At 44.7% G+C, this 20,619-nt stretch overlaps 2 protein-coding genes across 2 annotated transcripts in view; one reads left to right on the forward strand and one right to left on the reverse strand.

Annotated features, from left to right (window-relative positions):
* Nucleotides 1-20,619, reverse strand: part of LOC127580080 (dedicator of cytokinesis protein 2-like) — a 1,107,748-nt gene that overhangs the window by 585,400 nt on the left and 501,729 nt on the right.
* LOC127567525 (uncharacterized) overlaps nucleotides 1-20,619 on the forward strand; it is a 93,964-nt gene that overhangs the window by 7,086 nt on the left and 66,259 nt on the right. Inside the window, exon 2 of the mRNA XM_052010523.1 lies at nucleotides 12,168-12,242. Coding sequence (XP_051866483.1) covers nucleotides 12,168-12,242 — 75 coding nt within the window. The remainder of the gene's footprint in view (nucleotides 1-12,167; nucleotides 12,243-20,619) is intronic.

A 20,619-nucleotide genomic window follows, 5' to 3' on the forward strand; every position in this document is an offset into this window, starting at 1 on the left:
TGTCAGCACAACATTGTGGGTTGAAGGGCCTGTACTGTGCTGTAATGTTCTATGTCTATCTATGTTTTGCGGCAGCAGTACAGTGTAAGACATAAAGACATAAAAATTACGATGTTGCAAAAATAAACAGTACAAAAGAGGAATAATGAGGTTGTGTTCATGGGTTCAATGCCTGTGGGAATTAATGGAAGAGCAAAGCGCACCAAGATTGCTCTTCCCCAATGAAAACCCCATGAACACTAATTGTAACTGTCACTGTGCAAACCCAGCATGTCTTATGCTCAGCAGTGCTTTCGGATTTACCTCATATAGTTCTCCAGACTCCTCTGCAGAAGGAAAACTGCTCTGCTTACCCAGTCTAGCCTGTATTTTCACTCTGATATGGCCTCTGAAATGGCTCAGTTAAGTTTCCCTGTTCAGAGGCAAATAGGGATGATATTGGTATTGGTTTATTATTGTCACTTGTACCGAGGTACAGTGGAAAAACTTGTCTTGCATACCGGTCGTACAGGTCAATTCATTACACAGTGCAGTTACATTGAGTTAGTACAGAGTGCATTGAGGTAGTACAGGTAAAAAGGTAGAGTGTACGAGGTAGTACAGCATGAGCAATAAATACTAGAGCAAGCCAGTGACCCCACATCTAGAGAGTGAATGACTTTTTAAAAACAGTTTGTGCAGAGCATGCTCCCACAAACAGCACCATTCCCAGATATGACTCCGGGACTCAAGTGTAACAGCAGATACAGAGGAACACGAAGTAAATCTACCAATGTTTCTGTGGCATCAGACAGGGAAAAGGGAGGTGACAAGGAGTGTGTGATTAAAGACCGCAACCAGTATAATTAAATCACGATTAACTGATCAACATCTCAGTTTACTTGTACTGAGCACTATTAGACATAAGGAGCACTCTTTGTTATATGCAATACTGTGTATGGCTGAAGATTGCAGGATTATATTTAGTTCAGAAACTAAAGCCTGTCAGGCAAAATTTTGACGTTGTGACACTGGCTGCAATCCTCCAAAGGATATTTGTGAGAGGAAGCTGTAGACACATTAGCACCTCCTCCACAGGTGGGTTTAGGACAAATCATGGGCAGGTTGTATAGTTATCCGGTGTAAATTTAAGGACTCAAGGGAGTCTATGGCCCAGTTATCCAAGATATTATTCCGGGGTCAGTGCAGGTGCTAAGGTTAAAAGATCAACCATTATCCTATTGGCAGATACATTGGGGACATTTTTGGGACTCTTTGGTAGCCACATGAATGACAGAGAAATGGGGGACTATGTGGGAGGGAAGAGTCAGATAGATCTTAGAGCAGGATAAAATGTCAGCACAACATTGCGGGCTAAAAGGCCTGTACTGTGCTGCAATGTTCTATGTTCTAATGGCGTAATAGGTGTGAATGGCTTGTCCAATACCAATACCAATACTTCTGTTTCTTTTGTTCTAAGAACAAGATTAGCTGACTCAGACCCCTGAGCCTTATCCACTGTTCCGTCAGATCATGCTCCATCAATTGCAGTGACCAACTTTTGATCCAAACCCTCAGAGCATCTTGGAACTCAGTGGATCGAGCACCATCTGTGGAGGGGAAAGGAATTGTCGACATTTCAGGTCAAAACCTTGTATCAGGACTGAGGATGGAGAGGGAAGATACCCTGTACAAAGAGGAGAGAGGGAGTGGGGAGGTGGAGCCCAATGCAGGATTTCGATCCAAAACATCGACAATTCCTTTTCCCCCACAGATGAAGCTCGATCCTCTGAGTTCCTCCAGCACATAGTTTATTAACTCCAGATTCCAGCATCTGCAGACTCTTGTATCCCCTGTGGTGCATCTTGCCTGATAAAGGTCTGTTAGCCTTGAAATTTTGCAGTCAAGATGAGTTTAAAAATGTTGCTACCCTTAATGTAAAAAAAGAATTGTAGAGTTCTCTTGACTTTCTCTGGGAGTTGCCTATCTTCAGCTGTCTACCAGATCTCAGTAGGTACCAATGTCACCTCTGAGGAAGAGAGCTTATCCTGGGAAGCTGAGAGATAAATCTTGGCCATAATTCTAAGGGAGAGCCGCATCGTTGAAGATCCTGACCTCTGAATGAGACATTAAACTGAGACCACCTCTGCTCTTTCTGGTGATCCTGAAAACAAAAATGTGGGGCTAATTCAAACTACCAGCAGAGATCTCCCCAGAGGTGGTTACTCCTTACCCAAAAGCACTGAAACAAATTATGTGATCGTCTCTGCATTGTTGCTTGCTAAAAAAAAAATTGACTGACACATTTAAGCTTCAAGAGTGATTGCAGACAAAATGCTATTGAAATGTAAGTGCTTTTGAGAGGTAATATAGAAGTACCAGTGTTCCTTTTCATTGTCCTTTCAATATCTTGAAACTTTCACATATCTAGTAAATAAGTTCTATAAGCACAGACTGTGTTCCCAATGCAGGGTTGACAAGTGACTGTCATGTTTCCTATGGGGAATCATTACGGCACTGAAGGAGGCCATTTGCTCCTTCCAGTCTGTGCTGAATTTGAACATTACAACTTCTAAAGGGCTGCAAAAGACATTCTGGTGTACTGAAATGCAACCCTTATAAAATGTAATTCCTGAGGAATCTCCCTCCAGCAGTTAGAGACAGAAATGCAGACTCCTCACCTATGAACTCCACACTTCTGGCAGGGATGGCTTGCAACTGTGACTATGTTTTTGGAAGATTGATCTTTTTATATTGCCCAGTGAGACGTTCATGTTCTCCAGTCACTGTTAACTCCCCAGGTGGCCAGTGTATCAGAAATAGTTTTCCCGAAGGAATCTGTTCCTCAGGGAATGTGTGCAACTCCCACCGTTGACTCCAGTGGAAACCTAGGTTCTGAGGCATCACCGATTCCTTCTTGCCCTCTTGGAATCAACGTCATGCAAACCAAAAACAGTCCTGCCCACCAAGCATTTACACTAATCCCTTTCCATTCTTCCCACATTCCCATCAACTCTCCCCAGATTCTCTCACTCACCTACACACTAGGGGCAATTTATAAGTGGCCAATTAATCTACCGACCCGAATGACTTTGGGATGTGGGGAAAATGGGAGCACCCGGAGGAAACCCACATGGTCACAGGGAGAACGTGCAAACTTCATACGGACAGTGCCCGAGGTCAGGATTGAACCTGGGTCTCTGGCGCTGTGAGGCAGCGGCCTACTAACTGTGGTTTATTATTGTCACATGTACAGAGATACAAGTGAAAAGCTTTTGTTTTGTGTGCTATCCAGACAGATCATTCCAGATATAATTACATCTAGGTAGTAAAGAGAAAACAGAACACAGAATATAGTGTTGCAGTTATAGAGAAAGTGTGGTGCAGGTAGACAAATATAGTTCAAGGGCCACAATGAGGTAGATTGGGAGATCAAGAGTTCATCTTTCAGTGTATGAGAGGTCCGTTCAAGAGTCTGATAACAGTGGGATAGAAGCTGTCCTTGAGTCTGGTGGTACGTGCTCCCAAACTTTAGTACCTTCTGCCCAACAGGAGAGGGGAGAAGAGAGAATAACCGGGGTGGGAGGGGACCTTGATTATGTCAGCTGCTTTCCCAATGGAGTGGGAAGTGCAGACAGAGTCAATGGAGGGGAGGCTGGTTTGTGTGATGGACTGGGCTGTGTTCACAACTCTCTGCAATATCTGAGGTCTAGGGCAGAGCAGTTGCTGTACCAAGCTGTGATACTTTTTCTTATATCCTTAAATTGCCCACTTACAGAGAGACCATGACCATTGGTACAAAGGTCATTTCTCAAGGGACATAAATTTAAGGTGATTGGAAATTGAATTGATGGGACTACTTATTTAGCTGTGTGGGCAGGCAATTACATAGAATGTAGAACATAGTACAGTACACGAGGCCCACGATGAAACTGAATTGTGAATGCTGCTGATCTTATGTGCCTGTGATGCTGCCGCAAGTAAGTTTTTCATTGCACCTTTGTGTACATGAACTCGTGCATATAACAATAAACTCGACTTTGACTTTGATGTCTGTGCTGAGCACGATGCCAAATTAAACTAATCCCTTCTGACTGCACACGATACATATCCCTCCATTCCCTGCATATTCATGTGTTGATCTAAAAGCCACTTGAATTGCCACGATTGTATCTGCTTCCACTATCACTCCTGGCAGCAAGTTCCAGGCACCCACTACTCTCTGTGTCAAAAACTTGCCCCACACATCTCCTTTAAATATTGCCCCTCTCACCTCAATGCTATGCCCTCTAATATTCAATATTTCCACTCTGGGAGAAAGATTCTGGCAGTCCGCACAACCTATTGCCTCTCATAGTGTTACAAACTTCTACCAGGTCTCCCCTCAGCCTCCGATGCTCCAGAGAAAACAATCCAAGTTTGTCCAACCTCTCCTTAAGGCTAATACCCTCTAATCCAGGCAGCATCCTGGTAAACCTGTTATTGAAACCAATTCAGTCATAACTTTCAAAAGAGAGTCCCTGGAACGTGCTCCCTGAGAAGGTGGTGGAGGCAGATACTCTTGCAACATTCAAGGAGCATCTCGACTAGCACTTGAATCACCAAGATACAGTGGGCTATGGACCAAGTTTTGGTAAATAGACAGCTATCTGATGGTTTGCATTGACAAGGTGGGTCGAAAGGGCTGTTTCTGTGCTGTATAAATCTGCAGATCTAGATTAACAATTGAAAAGAGCTAATCTACAGGGTTGTGGGTAATGTGAAGAAGCATGGGACAAATTGTGGGAGGAAGGGGTTAGATAGTCTTAGGCAAGGTTTAAAGGTTGGCACAACATTGTGGGCCGAAGGGTCTGTATTGTGCTGTACCATTCTATGATCTATGTTCTATGTTCTAAATTCATAGCTCAGGCATCATCATGATGGGCTGATTGGCCTTCCCCTGTGTTGTGGGATCTAATGCAAACAGCAGGAGGACAAGGCACAGCCTGAATCCTTGGGAGACGACCACTTCTCAGTATGTTAGCATCGCAAACATCCTCCGCATACAACCTTGCCAACAGACGGGCACTCTGGTTCAGCAAGGAGACTCTCGCAGCCCCTCTGAATACAAAGTGGAAACAGTCCCTTCTCTACAATTACCGTCCCTCAACTTAACAAGCATAAAATCCATCAAAGGAAATTAAAAGCACTTTGCTTAAATATACACTGAAACACCACCACGTTAATGGAATCTATTATTGCTGTCTTTGGCAACTGTGTGTGATGGAGTTACACGAGATGTCATTATGGTACCAGGAGCTCTCCCATACCAGATGAGATTGCAGTGTGGCCAAAAATAACTGTAATGAAGTTGTCCTGTAGACGGGAGAGTGAGAACATTAGAAATAGAAGCAGGAACAGGCCACAAACTTCCTTGAGCCAGCTCTGCTACATTGATCTTGGATGATTGTAGAATCCAAGAACCATGATGGCCCAGTAGGAGACTATTCAGTCCGTAATATCTGTGCTGGCTCCCTGTACAGCAAACCCGTCAGTCCCATTACCCATAGCCCTGCACTTATTTTTTCCCTCAAGTCCCTGTCCAATTCCCTTTTGGAAGTTCTGATAGATTCCGTTTCCACGACTCTCGAAGGCAGTGAGTTCCGCATCATGATCGGTCACCCTCTCTTCTCCCCACTCCTGTCGGGCAGAAGATACAAAAGCCTGATAGCATGAACCACCAGACTCAAGGACAGCTTCTATCCCGCGGTTATCAGACTCTTGAATGGGCGTCTCATCAGCAAAAGAGGAACACTCGATCTCCCAGTCTACCTCATCATGGCCCTTGCACTTTATTTATCTGCCTGCACTGCACTTTCTCTACAACTGTGAAACTATATTCTGCATTCCATTTTCTTTTCACTACCCCGATGTACTTATGTATGGCATGAACTGTCAGGATGGCACACAAAACAAAAGCTTTTCACCGTATCTTGTACAGGTGACAATAACAAACCACTACATCAACACATTCTGCCAAAATTGAGACACATGAGATTCTGCAGATGCTGGAATCTGGAGCAACACACACAAAACGCTGGAAGAACTCAGCAGGTCAGGCAGCATCTGTGGAAGGAAATAAACAGTTGATGTTTCAGGTTGAGACCCTGCACCAGTTCCTTCCTCAGAAATGTCGACTGTTGATTTCCCTCCACAGATGCTGCCTGTCTTGCTGAGTTCCTCCAGCACTTTGTGTGTGTTGATTCTGCCAAAATATATTGCCACCTCCAAAGCCCCCAACCCCACCCCTACCCTATCTGGCTCCTTTTGCCTCAGTCCACCGATCACCAACTAGCCTCTGTCTTACCCTTCCCCCTCACATTATACCTGCTACCTTCTCTCTCTACCCTTGGTCCTGATGCAGGGTCTCAACCTGAAATGTCAACAATTCCTCTCCCCCCCACCCCCCCCCCCCACACAGACACTGCTTGACTCCTCCCACAGTTTATTTTTTGCTCCTATTTCTGCGCTCTTTGGCTCTATGACTCTATAACCTTAACCTGAGATAGAAGATCCCCACATCTGTGCCCTAGAGATAGGTTAGGGAATAAATGCTAACCAGAACATATACAAATCTCTCTTGAATCCTATTAGGTGGCTCCATTATTTCCAAACAGGTGATTTATGTTTGTGGTGCCCATGCAGCTAGTCCCAATTTCCTGCATTCAGCCCATATCCCTCCAAGCCCCGCCCCTCCATGTACCTATCCAAGTGCTTCTTAAATGATACTCTTTTACCTGCCTCAACCACTTCAAATGACGTGCTATTTTTATTTTCTGAAAGAACAGGTCAGGTCTTCGTTTCCTGTCTCAAAAGGTATACACAGCATCTGTACTGTATCCATGTGTCGGCACAGATTAGTCTGTGTTCTGAAATGTCATTTTAACCCAGATACTTTTCACATCAGGTCAAATACCAACCTGACTCTACATCACGCAAACCAACCTCCCCTCTATTGACCCCGTTTACACTTCCCGCTGCCTTGGGAGAGCAGCCAACATAATCAAAGACCCCTCCCACCCCAGTCATTCTGTCTTCTCCCTCCTCCCATCGGGCAGAAGATACAAGAGCCAGAGAGCATGAACCACCATGACTCAAGGACAGCTTCTATCTCACTGTTGTCAGACTCCTGAATGGATCTCCCAATCTAAAGACGAAACCTTGATCTCCCAGTCTACCTTGTCATGGCCCTTGCACCTTAATGTCTACCTGCACTGCACTTTCTCTGTAACTCTAAAACTATATTCTGCTTTCTTTTCACTACCTCAATGTACTTATGTATGGCGTGACCTGTTGGGGTGGCAAGCAAAACAAAAGCTTTTCACTGTATCTCGTACACGTGACAATAATAAGGCAATACCAATACCATCATACAATACAGAAGGACACACAGCCCATAATGCCTCCTTGAAAGCACCATTCAATTCATGCCATCCACAGCTATTTTTCCCCTTCAAAAATTCATCCACTTTTACCTCACTCCCTCCCAGTGTATCCCAAGACGATTAATTGAAGAAACTTCCTCTCATCTCCCATGCCAGCCTCTTCACCAACTATCTTAAATGTAGGTCTTTCGGCTGCTGAGCAGTAAACAAGTGGGAACATAAATATTAAACTGCTCAGGCTTTTAGGCTGGGTCAGGAGAGTCTGGGGACATTTGCTCTTCTCTTAAACTCCAGGAAATGGCTGCCCTTCATGATCATGCACTGATCCGAGCAGTGAATGTGATGGTCAGTCGTTCTCACCAAAGTTCTCAGATCCCTGAAGACGTCTTTAAGAGGATTACTTCAGCCGTTGGGAAAATGGGTTGGAGCTGATCCAAAATGCTTGAAATGCAAACCAATTAGTATGATGTGTCTGGGCCGGATAAAGATAACTGGCTTCAAAACGGCTGTCTGTGATATTGAGGTTAATCCTTTAGTTGAAATAGCAGGCAATAGAGCTGCTCACAACCCAAAAGTAGGAGCTTTGCTCGTGTAAATCCCACAAGAAATTCCACCGAGGAATGGAAGTGTCTGACAGAAGTGGATAGATGGAGGTTGAGGGAATGGTTTGGGAGAATGATGGAAAGATTTACCTTCATGTGTTGCCTTTTCAGTCATCGCTAAGCCAATGAAGTGTGTGGGTAGTTGTTGATAGAAATGTAGGAAAGGTGACAGCCTATCGGTGCACAGCAAGATCCCACACTCTGCAAAGCAATGGTGGTTCAGGTGATCTGATTTACTCGCACAGCTTAATAGTATAGGAAAAGGCCACTTAGCCCATTATGTCTCTTGTCAGCCAATAAGGAATGGAGTTAATCGCACTTCTCAGTTCTCGATCCATAGCCCTGTATGGTTCTTCAAGTTCCTATCTCAGTAGAGTCATAGAGGACGGAAACAGGGCCCTTCGGCCCAACTCATCCATGGTGACCAAGATCCCCATCTAAGCTGGTCCCGTTTGCCCACGTTTGACCCATAAACCTCTGAACTTTCCTATCCATGTACCTGTCCAAGTGTCTTTTAAATGTTGTTAATGTACCTGCCTCAACCACTTCCTCTGGCAGCTCGTTCCATATACTGACCACCCTCTGGGTGAAAAAGTTGCCCCTCATGTTCCTATTAAATCTCTCCCCTCTCACCCTAAACCTATGCCCTCTAGTTCTTGATTCCCCAACCCTGGGAAAAAGGCGGTGCATTCACCCTATCTCTGCCCCTCATGATTTTATACACCTCTATAAGGTCACCCCTCAGTCTGCTACACTCCAATGAATAAAGTCCTAGCTGCTCAACCTCTCCTCATAACCCAGTCCCTCAAGACCCAGCAACATCCTCGTAAATCTATTCTGCACCTTTTCCAGCTTAATGTCATCTTTCCTATAGCAGGGCGACCAAAACTGAACACGATATTCCAAGTGTGGCCTCACCAATGTCTTGTACAACTGCAACATAGCGTCCCAACTCCCGTACTCAAGGCACTGACTGATGAAGGCCAGTGTGCCAAATGCCTTCTTCACCACCCTGCAACAGCACTTTCAGGGAACTATGTACTTGTACTCTTAGTTCCCTCTGTTGTACAACACTCCCCAGGGCCATACTGTTTGGGACTAGATCTGTGGGTAGGTTGAGTGAGCTAGGGCTTTTCTCTTTGGAGAGGAGGAGGATGAGAGGTGACTTGATAGAGGTGTACAAGATGATAAGAGGCATAGATCGAGTGGACAGTCAGAGACTTTTTCCCAAGGCAACAATGGCTAACACAAGGGGGAATAATTTTAAGGTGATTGGAGTAAGATATAAACGGGATGTTAGGGGTAAGTTTTTCACACAGAGAGTGGAGAGGATGCATGGAGCGCACTGTCGGCAGAGGTTGTGGGGGCAGATACATTAGGGATATTTAAGAGACTCCTAGATAAACACATGAATGATAGAGAAATGGAGGGCTATGTGGGAGGGAAGGGTTAGATAGATCTTAGAGCACGATAAAGTGTCGGCACAACATTGTGGGCTGAAGGGCCTGTACTGTGCTGTAGTGTTCTATGTTCAACACAGTCGATATGGACGAGTTGGGCCGAAGGGCCTGTCTCCATGCTGTAAGACTCTATGGCTCTATGACTATGGGATGTCAGTTGTTGGAAGTTTGAGTTCCGACCATGACCTGAATGCCCAAGATGGCTCTTGCACCCACAACCTCCACACCCCACTTCTCCCTGAATCCACACACTCTAAATCTCCTCTGAAATCATGGAGCTTAGAGTTTAAAGGAGATGTGTTTAAAGGGCAGGTTCCTTGCACAGAGAGTGGTGAGTGCCTGGAAACTGCTGCCAGGGTTTGTGGTGGAGGCAGATGCGATAGTGGTGTGTAAGAGGCATTTAGTCAGAAACATGAACATGAAGGGAATGGCGGGATTTGGATCATGTGCAGGCAAATGGGATTATGCTTAATTGGCATCATGCTCGGCACAGACACCATGGACCGAAGGGCCTGTTCCTTTGCTGTACTGTTCTATGTTCAATGTACTCCTACTGGTCCCAAAACTCCTACATCACTAGCTACTGATCAGGAATAGGAATACTGAAGCCTACCACCAGCCCCTTCATACCAACCTGGTCTCTCGGCCTAACGCGTTGAGGCCAATTGATACATCAACCAGGCAGAGCCCTGTTGAGTCAGCAGGGACCTTGGCTGGGAACTTTCCTGTTGCTCTGGGCCAACCCCACCACATGAAGCTGGGCTCAGAGCCTCTCTGACATCAGCTTTCATCTCCTTGCTTAAGAACTTACATTTGTTTTGCATAACCCCAGGTCAGGCCAATGCTACTTTCCAAGCCATAAAGCACTTTGTGAAGTGCAGTCACAGTTTTTTTATTTTAGGAAACATTTAATCACAAGTGGCTTTCAAACAAGCATAAAATAGACTTTCGCAGCTGGAGAAGAGACATCTGAGAGGAAAAGTGTTGTCCGTACTGAGATGCAGAGGAGGCAGGGTAAACTCCTTCACAGAGGGAGTTCTAAGGCAGTGAGATTTCTACCTTCAGTGGGGATGAACCAAACCCACGTCAGCATCAACAATTAAGTTGGATAAGTGGGAAAGGAATGAAGTAGGTGACAGGACAGGTGATCAAGATAGGAAATCCTCATTATAGGAAGGATGTGGAAGTGTTGGAAAGGGTGCAGAGGAGATTTAACAGGATGCTGTCTGGTTATGAGGAGAGACTTAAGGGAGCTAGGGCTTTACTCTTTGGAGAGAAGGAGGATGAGAGGAGACATGATAGAGGTGTACAAAATATTAAGAGAAATAGATAGAGTAGACAGCCAGCACCTCTTTCCCAGTGCACCAATGCTCAATACAAGAGGGCATGGCTTTAAAGTAAGGGGTGGGAAGTTCAAGGGAGATATCAGAGGAAGGTTTTTTTTTTACCCAGAGAGTGGTTGGGACATGGAATGCGCTGCCTTGGGCGGTGGTGGAGGCAGGTACATTGGTCAAATTCAAGACATTACTAGATAGGCATATGGAGGAATTTAAAATAGAGGGATATGTGGGAGGAAGGGGTTAGATACTTTGGCAAGGTTTAAGGGTCGGCACAACATTGTGGGCTGAAGGGCCTGTATTGTGTTGTACTGTTCTATGTAAAACATGATTAAATCTGCTGGATCACATTGAGGACTTGTTTCTGCATTGAAGCCCCAAAGTATTCCCAGATAATGGAAGGAAGGGGTAGAGGAAGTAAGGAAAGAAGGGAGGGAGTGAACCTGCAGTTAATTAAAGTGGCTCACCACCTCATCATATTGTGAGTGATCCTTTTACAATTGACCATTGCTAGACAGATAAACACCTTCATGTACTTCACATTAATGCACCACCCTTTGCGTGAAGAAGCTGCCCTGATGTTTCTTTTAAATTTCTCGCCTCTGACCTTAGTCAGCAAGATCAACCCATGCCCTCTTGTTTTTAGCACCCCCTCCCTGAGAAAAAGACTATGTGCTTTCACCCTGTCTATGCCCCTCATGATCTTATGTACCTCTATCAGGTCACCCCTCAATCTCCTATGTTCCAGGGAATAAAGTCCTAAGTCTACGCAACCTCTCCTTGTAACTCAGGCCCCCAAATCCAGGCAATGTCCTGGTAAATCTTCTCTGCTCTCTTTCTAGTTTAGTAACAATAGGATGGAAATGATGGGAAACATTCAGTATAATCCCACTGTAACCCTCCTCCCACCCCAATTCTTAACTAAAAATGGCCAGAGGATTTTCCAACTAGTGTGGACTGGTGGATTTGCTCTCCGGTTAATTAAATGCAAGGATTTCCTACTTAACTGAGAAACAGTACTTTCTGTCCTGAGAAATGTTAACAATATCAGAACCTTTTACAATATTACCCATGGATTCTGACAGCACAAGAGGATCTCATTCAGCACAGAGTGTTGAAGAGGAATCTCATTATCCCACTCCATCCCGTCTTGCTGTTGGTCTCTTCCCACAAGGATTGGGAACCAACATGTCTGTGGGACCTTTGAAGGGGGAGGGAGAGGAGGAGAGAGGGAATGGTCTGCACAAAAGGAGAACAGAAATGCTGGAAATACTTCTCAGGTTGGGTCAGGTTGAAAGAAAGTGTGTGTGTGTGCGTGTGCATTGTCATTAGTTAAACGATTAATTGTGCGGTTCTGCATTCCAGGAGACAATCTTACCACACTGGACAGGACATTGCGAACTGTGGGACGTGTCGGGACTGTGCCTGCATCATCTACAGGTAAAGGCAGCCCTTGTCTAACACCAAACTTTGCCGCGAGACCAACAACCACAATATTCACAGAGCGAGTAATGTTCCATTTAACCATGACAGCTCACAGATGAATTTAGCTGCGTGTGGCTCTGTTCATTAGAGATATTTCAAATGCTTACACATTATTAAGCAGATATGGTCTCCAGGGAGACGACCAATTCTCATCCATTAGTTGGCATTAATATATGTGCTTCATTAGGCAAGGCTATTATCATCTGATGGCTGCTGATAGTGTAATAATCATTTATAAAATATATTGTCACCAAGTTGACCAGTGGAGAATGCAGGACTAAAATGAAATCTTGGTAAAATTTCTCCACTTGCATTAGGTTGGGATGGGAGAGTGCACTAGAAATTTGTCTCAGCAGTGTTGTAAAACAGGCAATAATCAGCGCAGCCATCCACTTTGTGCAGTGCTTACTATTCAGCCTGATATGATTGCAGTAGATGTGAATGCTGAGCTGTGTGTGCTGCAGACACCCCTCTAGTACTGCGGCTCAGGTGTCATTGCCCATTATGAGGTGGCACTCCCGAGATTTATGCATTGGAAGGGCTGAGATAAGGCTCGTAACTGCAAGATGTGATGGTGCTGCAATTATCTGTGGGTTCCCAATGATCCCAGTTGTGCTCAGGAGCTATTCGTCTGGAGGGGAATTGCTTGGGGAGGTCTGACAGGAAACGCGTTAACGTCAGCTCTTTCTTACAGTGAGGAGTCAAATCAGCTGGGGTTGAGGGGGTGAGGGAGGGAGCGCACCCCCATCTCCAATTAAAGCTTTGATCTAGAGTCACAGAGTAATGCAACACGGAAACAGGCCCTTCAGCCCAACACATCCATGCTGGCCAAGGTGCCCACCTAAACTAATCCCATTTGCCTGCACGGTAGTTGGGCAGGCACAGTAGTGTAGCGGTTAGCGTAGTGCTGTTAAAGCGCCAGCAACCCGGGTTCAATTCTGGTCACTGTCTGTAAGGAGTTTGTACGTTCTCCCCATGTCTGTGTGGGTTTCCTCCCACATTCCAAAGACATACGAGTTAGGAAGTTGTGGGCGTGCTATGGTGGCGCCGGAAGCGTAGCGACACTTGCGGGCTGCCCCCAGAACACTCAACGCAAAAGATGTATTTCACTGTGTGTTTCGATGTGCATGTGACTAATATCTCATCTCATATCTCATATGGGCCATATCCCTCCAAACCTTTCCTATCCCAAGTACCTATCCAAACATCGTAATCAAGATTTAAGAGATAAAGAGATTTGACAGAAGTGATATGGAGAAACCAGATCCTTGGGGATGGGAACTTCAGAGCAAGTGTTATTCCAGATGTGAGATCAGGAAATAATTTTTCTTGGTATAAAAAAACTTAGTGGAAGTTTGGAAAGTTTCTCCCCCTTACCTTCCCTATCCCGACTGCCAAGACGCCAGAGAAACTGTTGGCAGTTAAGTGGGTGGAGTGGGCGGTGGGTGATGTGCTTAGTGCAAATTTTCCTGTCAGGATTGACGTTGGTAGATTTAATGGTGGGGCTGGGAGGGCTGTCCAGAGATAGGAGAAGAATCCAGTGAGAGGGTGAATGGTCAGCCGGGGACACTGAGTGCCTGTTGTACTGTTAGAACACGGAACATAGAAAGCTACAGCACAGGAACAGGCCCTTCAGCCCACAATGTTGTGTTGAACTACGGTAATCAAACAAAATCCCTTCTGCTTGCACACGGTCCATATTCCTCCATTCTCGGCACATCCTAAGATACTCTTAAATGCCTCTATTATATCTGCCTCCATCACCACCCCTGGCAGCTCATTCCAGGTACCCACCGCTCTTTGTGTAAAAAACATGCCCTGCACATCTCTTTTGAACCTTCCCCCTCTCATCTTAAATGCATGCCCTCTAGTATTAGACCATTCAACCCTGGGAAAAAGATACCTGCTGTCTATCTATGCCTCTCATAATTTTATAAACTTCTGTCAGGTCTCCCCTCAGCCTCTGCTGCTCCAGAGAAAACAACCCGAGTTTGTCCAACCTTTCCTTATAATACATGCCCTCTAATCTGGTCAGCATCCTGGGAAACCTCTTCTGTACCCTCTCCATATCCTCCCCCTTCCTATAATGCGGTGAGCAAAATTAAATGCAATACTTCAGATGCAGCCTAACCAGGGTTTTATAAAGCTGCAATGTAACTTCCTGACTCTTGAACTCAATGCCTCAACTAAGTAGCGAGTATGCCATTCTCTACTACCCTCTCAACTTGTACAGCCACTTTCAGGGAGCTGTGGACTTGGACCCCTAGATCCTTCTGTGCATCAACCTGTTAAGGTTCCTGCCAATAACTGTGTACTTTCCCTTTACATTTAATCTCCCAAAGTGCAACACCACACTGTTACAGAAATGAGTGCCGGTCCAAGTGTCAGGTGAAGTCTGTGTTGTACAACTCTATGACTCCAAAAGAAGCTTACCCATAACATTAGAGGTAGGACCATTGGTGCAAGGTCAGAAAATATTGCATCAGACCAGGGGCAGTGGAAATCTAGTCTCTCTTCCTCAAAGCAGTTGAAGTTGAGGATCACTGTTAGACAAGGCTATTGGGTGCTGATAAGTGTTAGAAAGCAGTAATGTTGAGGTACACATCAGTAAATTGGTTTATTATTGTCACATGTAGAGGGCAGGCACAGTAGTGTAGTGGTTAGCGTAACGCTATTAAAGCGCCAGCGACGCGGGTTCGATTCCCGCCACTGTCTGTAAGGAGTTTTTACGTTCCCCCCATGTCTGCGTGGGTTTCCTCCGGGTGCTCCGGTTTCCTCCCACATTCCAAAGACATACAGGTTCGGAAGTTGTGGGCATGCTATGTTGGTGCCGGAAGCGTGGCGACACTTGCGGGCTGCCCCCAGAACACTCTATGCAAAAAAAGATGCATTTCACTGTGTGTTTCGATGTACATGTGACTAATAAAGATGTCTTGTCTTGATCTTTAAAAAAATATATCTACTGCCTCTTTAAATAGCCCCAGTAATTCTAGCCTCCATAGAAAATTCCACAGATTCGCCACTCTCTTCACGAAGTTCCTATGCACCTCAGTATTAAATTACACCGCCCCCCAGCACCCCCCCCCAATCTTGTAGCTGTGACCCATTGTTTCAGATTCTCCCATTAGTGAAAACATCTCAACATGTACCCTGTCATACCTCCTCAGGGTCTGATATGTTTCAACAAGATCACCCCTCATTCTTCAAAGAATACAGATCTAATTTTTGTAACTGCTCACGATAGGATAACCTCATCCAAAGGGGGACTGTCGTACCATCAATGATACCATTTTTTGGATCCGTTGCCAAAGAGGTCCTACCCCAGCTAACATGCACCCCATAAACAAGATTAGAAACAAATTATATGGCTGTTACCACGTCACTGTGCACTATGCTGACTGGTCTCCATAAGACAAAGGAGCAGAAGTCAGCCATTCGGCCCATCGAGTCTGCTCTGCCATTCTATCATGAGCTGATCCATTCTCCCATTTAGCCCCACTCCCCCACCTTCTCACCATAACCTTTGATGCCCTGGCTACTCAGATACCTATCAATCTCTGCCTTAAATACACCCAATGACTTTACCTCCACAGCCGCCCGTGGCAACAAATTCCACAGATTCACCACTCTCTGGCTAAAGAAATTTCTCTGCATCTCTGTTCTGAATGGGCGCCCTTCAATCCTGAAATCGTGCCCTCTTGTACTAGACTCCCCTACCATGGGAAACAAACTTCGCCACATCTACTCTGTCCAGGCTGTAATGCTCCCTCCATTACAGCAATAATGCTCAAAAGTACATAACTGGTTGTGAAGCACTTGGGGTGTTCTAAAGGCATGAGTGGTGCTACATAAATGCAAATCCATTAGAGTGGTCCCGTCATCACCCAGCCTTTGGGGTGGGGATCAACCCCAGGAAATCTGTCGACCCGTTAAGGCTTTGCAATATTGTGGGGTCTAATTAACTCTCTGACAGTGATGTTCTACCACAGGCTTCAAATTGATGCTAAGCCATGTCTTACCTTGATTACGAAGGGTTAATGGGTCAGAATACAATGACTTTAATTATAACTACATCCCTGATAATAGTTGGCCCTCTTATTCCCTTGATGTTCAACATGGATCATTCTGCCAAGAACTACTCGATCAGAAGCTAATCGGTTTATAACATTTCTAGCACACGCCATTTAAACATTAACTCTGCAGCTGAATCCAAACTATGGTTGCACACAGAATATTTTCTAATTATGAAATGTATTCTCTGAAAACACATTTCACAAGACTGTCATACCTGAACTGAGCTAACGGCTGTTTAACATGGTATTCAACAGCTGAGCAACAAGAGAGATTCTGCTGGCTGAAGATTATTGATTGGAAAATGTAATAGGTAATACAAAATACTAAGAGTTAAAGAGAGTCTCAAATCAGGAGGCTTAAAGACTACAATTCACATGATACGTTGAGGATATTTAATCAGGAGGACTCCCGAATCAGTAGCCTAAGGAGAGAATCCTGCTCTCTAGAGAAGAAGTCTCAACACTTACTGTAAACTCCACAGTATGTTAGCTGAGCCACAGTGGTTACTGCTTAAAAACGTTATCCATTTATTTCATGAGATTTTGGCAAGGCCAACATTTAGTGCCCATCCTCAGATACCTTTGAGAAAGTGGTAGGGGAAAAGGCCCTTCAGCCCATCTGGTCCACGCTGACCAAGATTCCCATCTAAGTTAGTCCCATTTGCCCATGTTTGGCCCTTATCCTTCTAAACCTTTCCTATCCATGTACCTGTCCAAGTACCTTTCAAATGTTGTTAATGTACCTGCCTCAACCACTTCCTCTGGCAGCTCATTCCATATACTGACCACCGTCTGTGTGAAAATGTTGCCCCTCAGGTTCCTATTAAATTTCTCCCCTCTCACCTCAAACCTGTGCCCTCTTGTTCTTGACACCCCAACCCTGGGAAAAAGGCTGTGTGCATTTACTCTTCTATGCCCCTCATGATTTTATACACCTCTGTAAGATCACCCCTCATTCTCCTACACTCCAATGAATAAAGTCCTAATCTACTCAACTTCTCTCCAGACCCAAGTCCCTTGAGTCCTGGAAACATCCTCGTGAATCTTCTAGAACCACTGCATTTCTCATGTCCCTGGTGGCCTTTTCAATTGTTGATCTGCTTATGTTCAATTGAAGCCGCCCTGCATCCTCCTTATAACCCAGACTGCTGATCAGCTTTCTATCAGCAGAAAAACTTGGATTTATTACACTCAATCCTCTCATCCAAGTCATTGATATCAATGGTGAACAGCAGAATCCCAAGCACCAAGCTTTGTAGCACCCTATCGATTATAGATTTGCAACCTGAAAGCAGCCCCTGTATTACTACAGGGCTTTGTGTCCATTGATCAATCCTCAATCCACATCGGTTTATTACCCCACATGCATGGATAGGTTTGGAGGGATATGGGCCACACACGGGCAAATCGGGCTCAGGTTTCCCTTTGATGATGAGATAAGATTTCTTTATTAGTCACATGTACATCGAAACACACAGTGAAATGCATCTTTTGTGTAGAGTGTTCTGGGGGCAGCCCGCAAGTGTCACCATGCTTCCGGTGCCAACATAGCATGCCCACAACTTCCTAACCCGTACGTCTTTAGAACGCAGGAGGAAACCGGAGCACCCGGTGGAAACCCACGCAGACACGGTGAGAACGTACAAACTCCTTACAGACAGCGGCGGGAATTGAACCCGGGTCGCTGGCGCTGTAAAGCGTTATGCTAACCACGTAGTCCACGTCGGCTCCACACAAACCCCTGTTGTTATTTTCTCAGTGCTCTGTTACATTTCGTAATAATTTTTCCTTGATGTCCACCCAACTAATGTGTGGTTCCTCATTTTCTCGCTCCCTTCTTTCTTATAGAGTGTGTGAAAGATAGCTTGGAACGCAAGAGTTAACGACAGGCAGTGTAAGGGTTAATAGTATGCTTTTTAGTATGGTTCTCACTATGAAAGGATTCTCAAGGTAAAGAATGATCTCATTATGGTGTGATTTAGTTATATATAGTTTTAATAGCAGGTGCAGGTGGTAAGAAGTAGTTTTTTTAGACACATCTTGTTATGCAAGAAACTTTATGTAAACAATTGCATGGTAAGAGTAACTTCTTACCTAGTTTTCCCTGGAAAATGGGTATAAAGGTATGCTGTAGCTGAGTCCCCTTTGAGTGAGTTTCGGTATAGAGTTAGAGTTACATGGTTTACTCTGTCTCTTTATTTTCCCACTCCCGCTAGCAAAAGCTAATAAAGAATTTATCCTAAGTCCTTTGGTTCTGCTGTTGTCTGATTCCTTCCAGAAGCACGGGTCGGCTTTGACAAGTGGGGTCACACTTTCTACCATCTAATCTAATAGACTCTCTTTACAATGACTGGAATTTTGGAGGATCCACATCCACATTCCACCTCCTTCAAAACCATGGTTTAGGTTTATTATTGTCATGTGTACCAAGATACAGTGAAAACCTTTTGTTTGCAATGCCATCCAGACAGATCATTCCATGCATAACTACATCGAGTTTGTGAAAAGAAAACAGAATGCAGAATATAGTGTTACAGTTATAGGGATAGAGCAGTGCAGGTAGACAAATAGTGCAAGGGCCACGACGAGGTAGATTGGGAGATCAAGAGTTCATCTTTAGCGTATCTTTAACATTGAAGAGTCTTATAACAGTGGGATAGAAGCTATCCTTGAGTCTGGTAGTACGCATTCATCTGCAATGCGAGTCACTGGGTACTGGGGATAATTCAGCTTTCAGTAATTTCTCCAATTTTTTTTTACTAATTGTAAGTTTGTTCAGCTTCTCATTCACTCTGAATACCGAATTCCGTTTTCATTAAGATAAGATGTCTTTATTAGTCACATGTACATCGAAACACAGTGAAATGCATCTTTTTGCATACTGAGAATGTGCTGGGGGCAGCCCGCAAGTGTCGCCACACTTCCGGCGCCAACATAGCACGCCCACAACTTCCTAACCCGTACGTCTTTGGAATGTGGGAGGAAACCAGAGCACCCGGAGGAAACCCACGCAGACATGGGGAGAACGTACAAACTCCTTACAGACAGTGGCTGGAATTGAACATAGGTCACTGGTGTTGTAATAGCGTTACGCTAACTGCTACACTGCCATGCATGATTCCGAAAGACCTGGACAGAGTGGACGTGGAGAGGATGTTTCCATTCGTAGGAGAGTCTAGGATCTGAGGGCACAGCCTCAGAATAAAGGGACGACCCTTTAGAACTGAGATGAGGTGGAATTTCTTCAGCCAGAGGGTGGTGAATCTGTGGAATTCTTTGCAATGAAAGGCTGTGGAGGCCAAGTCATTGGGTGTGTTTAAGGCAGAGATTGATAGGCTTTTGATTGGCAAGGGGGTTAAGCGTTACGGGGAGAAGGCAGGAGAATGGGGTTGAAAAAAAATCGCCATGATTAAATGGCAGAGCAGACTCGATGGGCCAAATGGCCTAATTCTTCTCTATGGTCTAAAACTGCTGTATGTGATCTCCTTATTCCCCAATATTCTCTCTCTCGTATCAGTTTGTAAGGCACCACACCACTTTAGCTAATCTACTCCTTTTAACATTATCTGTAGAAACTTTCGCAATCTGCTTTTATGTTTCCCATTAGACTCTGTTCATATTTAACTCTTGCTTACTTATCAATTCCTTGATCCTCCTTTGTTGAAATCTGAAAGTTTCCCAATTCTCAGCGTTACCATAGCTGGTCATTTCTTACTTTCTGTGAGAGCTTGTTGTGTGTAAATAATCTGCCATGTTTCCTATACTTTGATGCACTTTGAAATGTGAAATATTCTTCATTGAAACTGCTTTGGGTGATTCTAAGGTCTTGAAAGGCCACAATAGAAATGGAAATTATTTACGTCTTTTTAACAAGGAGGATTTCACCTTGGACTTTTGAAAGGAGGTCTTTCACCTTTCAGAAAGCATGCTTGCTTTTCAGTGTGTCAATGTCAGTGCCTTGTTCATCGTGGATTCAAGTCATCATGACTGACATTGCTCACAAACCTTCCTCCCAATTCAAGAATTCAGAAACAAGGTCCTGTTTTTCTGAGAAGCGTGCAGACAGTTTTAAGATTAACCTCTTGTTGATGTGACAGAGAATGATGTCAGAATTCAGCATATGTAACACATTCTGATATAAGTGTGTGTGTCCATCTATGTGTATGCGTGTGTGTGTGTGTGTGTGTGTGTGTGTGTGTGTGTGTGTAGCTGTGTATGTTGTGCGTGTGTGTGTGTATTTGTATGTGTGTATGAGGCTG

Source organism: Pristis pectinata, chromosome 2, assembly GCF_009764475.1.
Source record: "Pristis pectinata isolate sPriPec2 chromosome 2, sPriPec2.1.pri, whole genome shotgun sequence".
NCBI lineage: Eukaryota > Metazoa > Chordata > Chondrichthyes > Rhinopristiformes > Pristidae > Pristis > Pristis pectinata.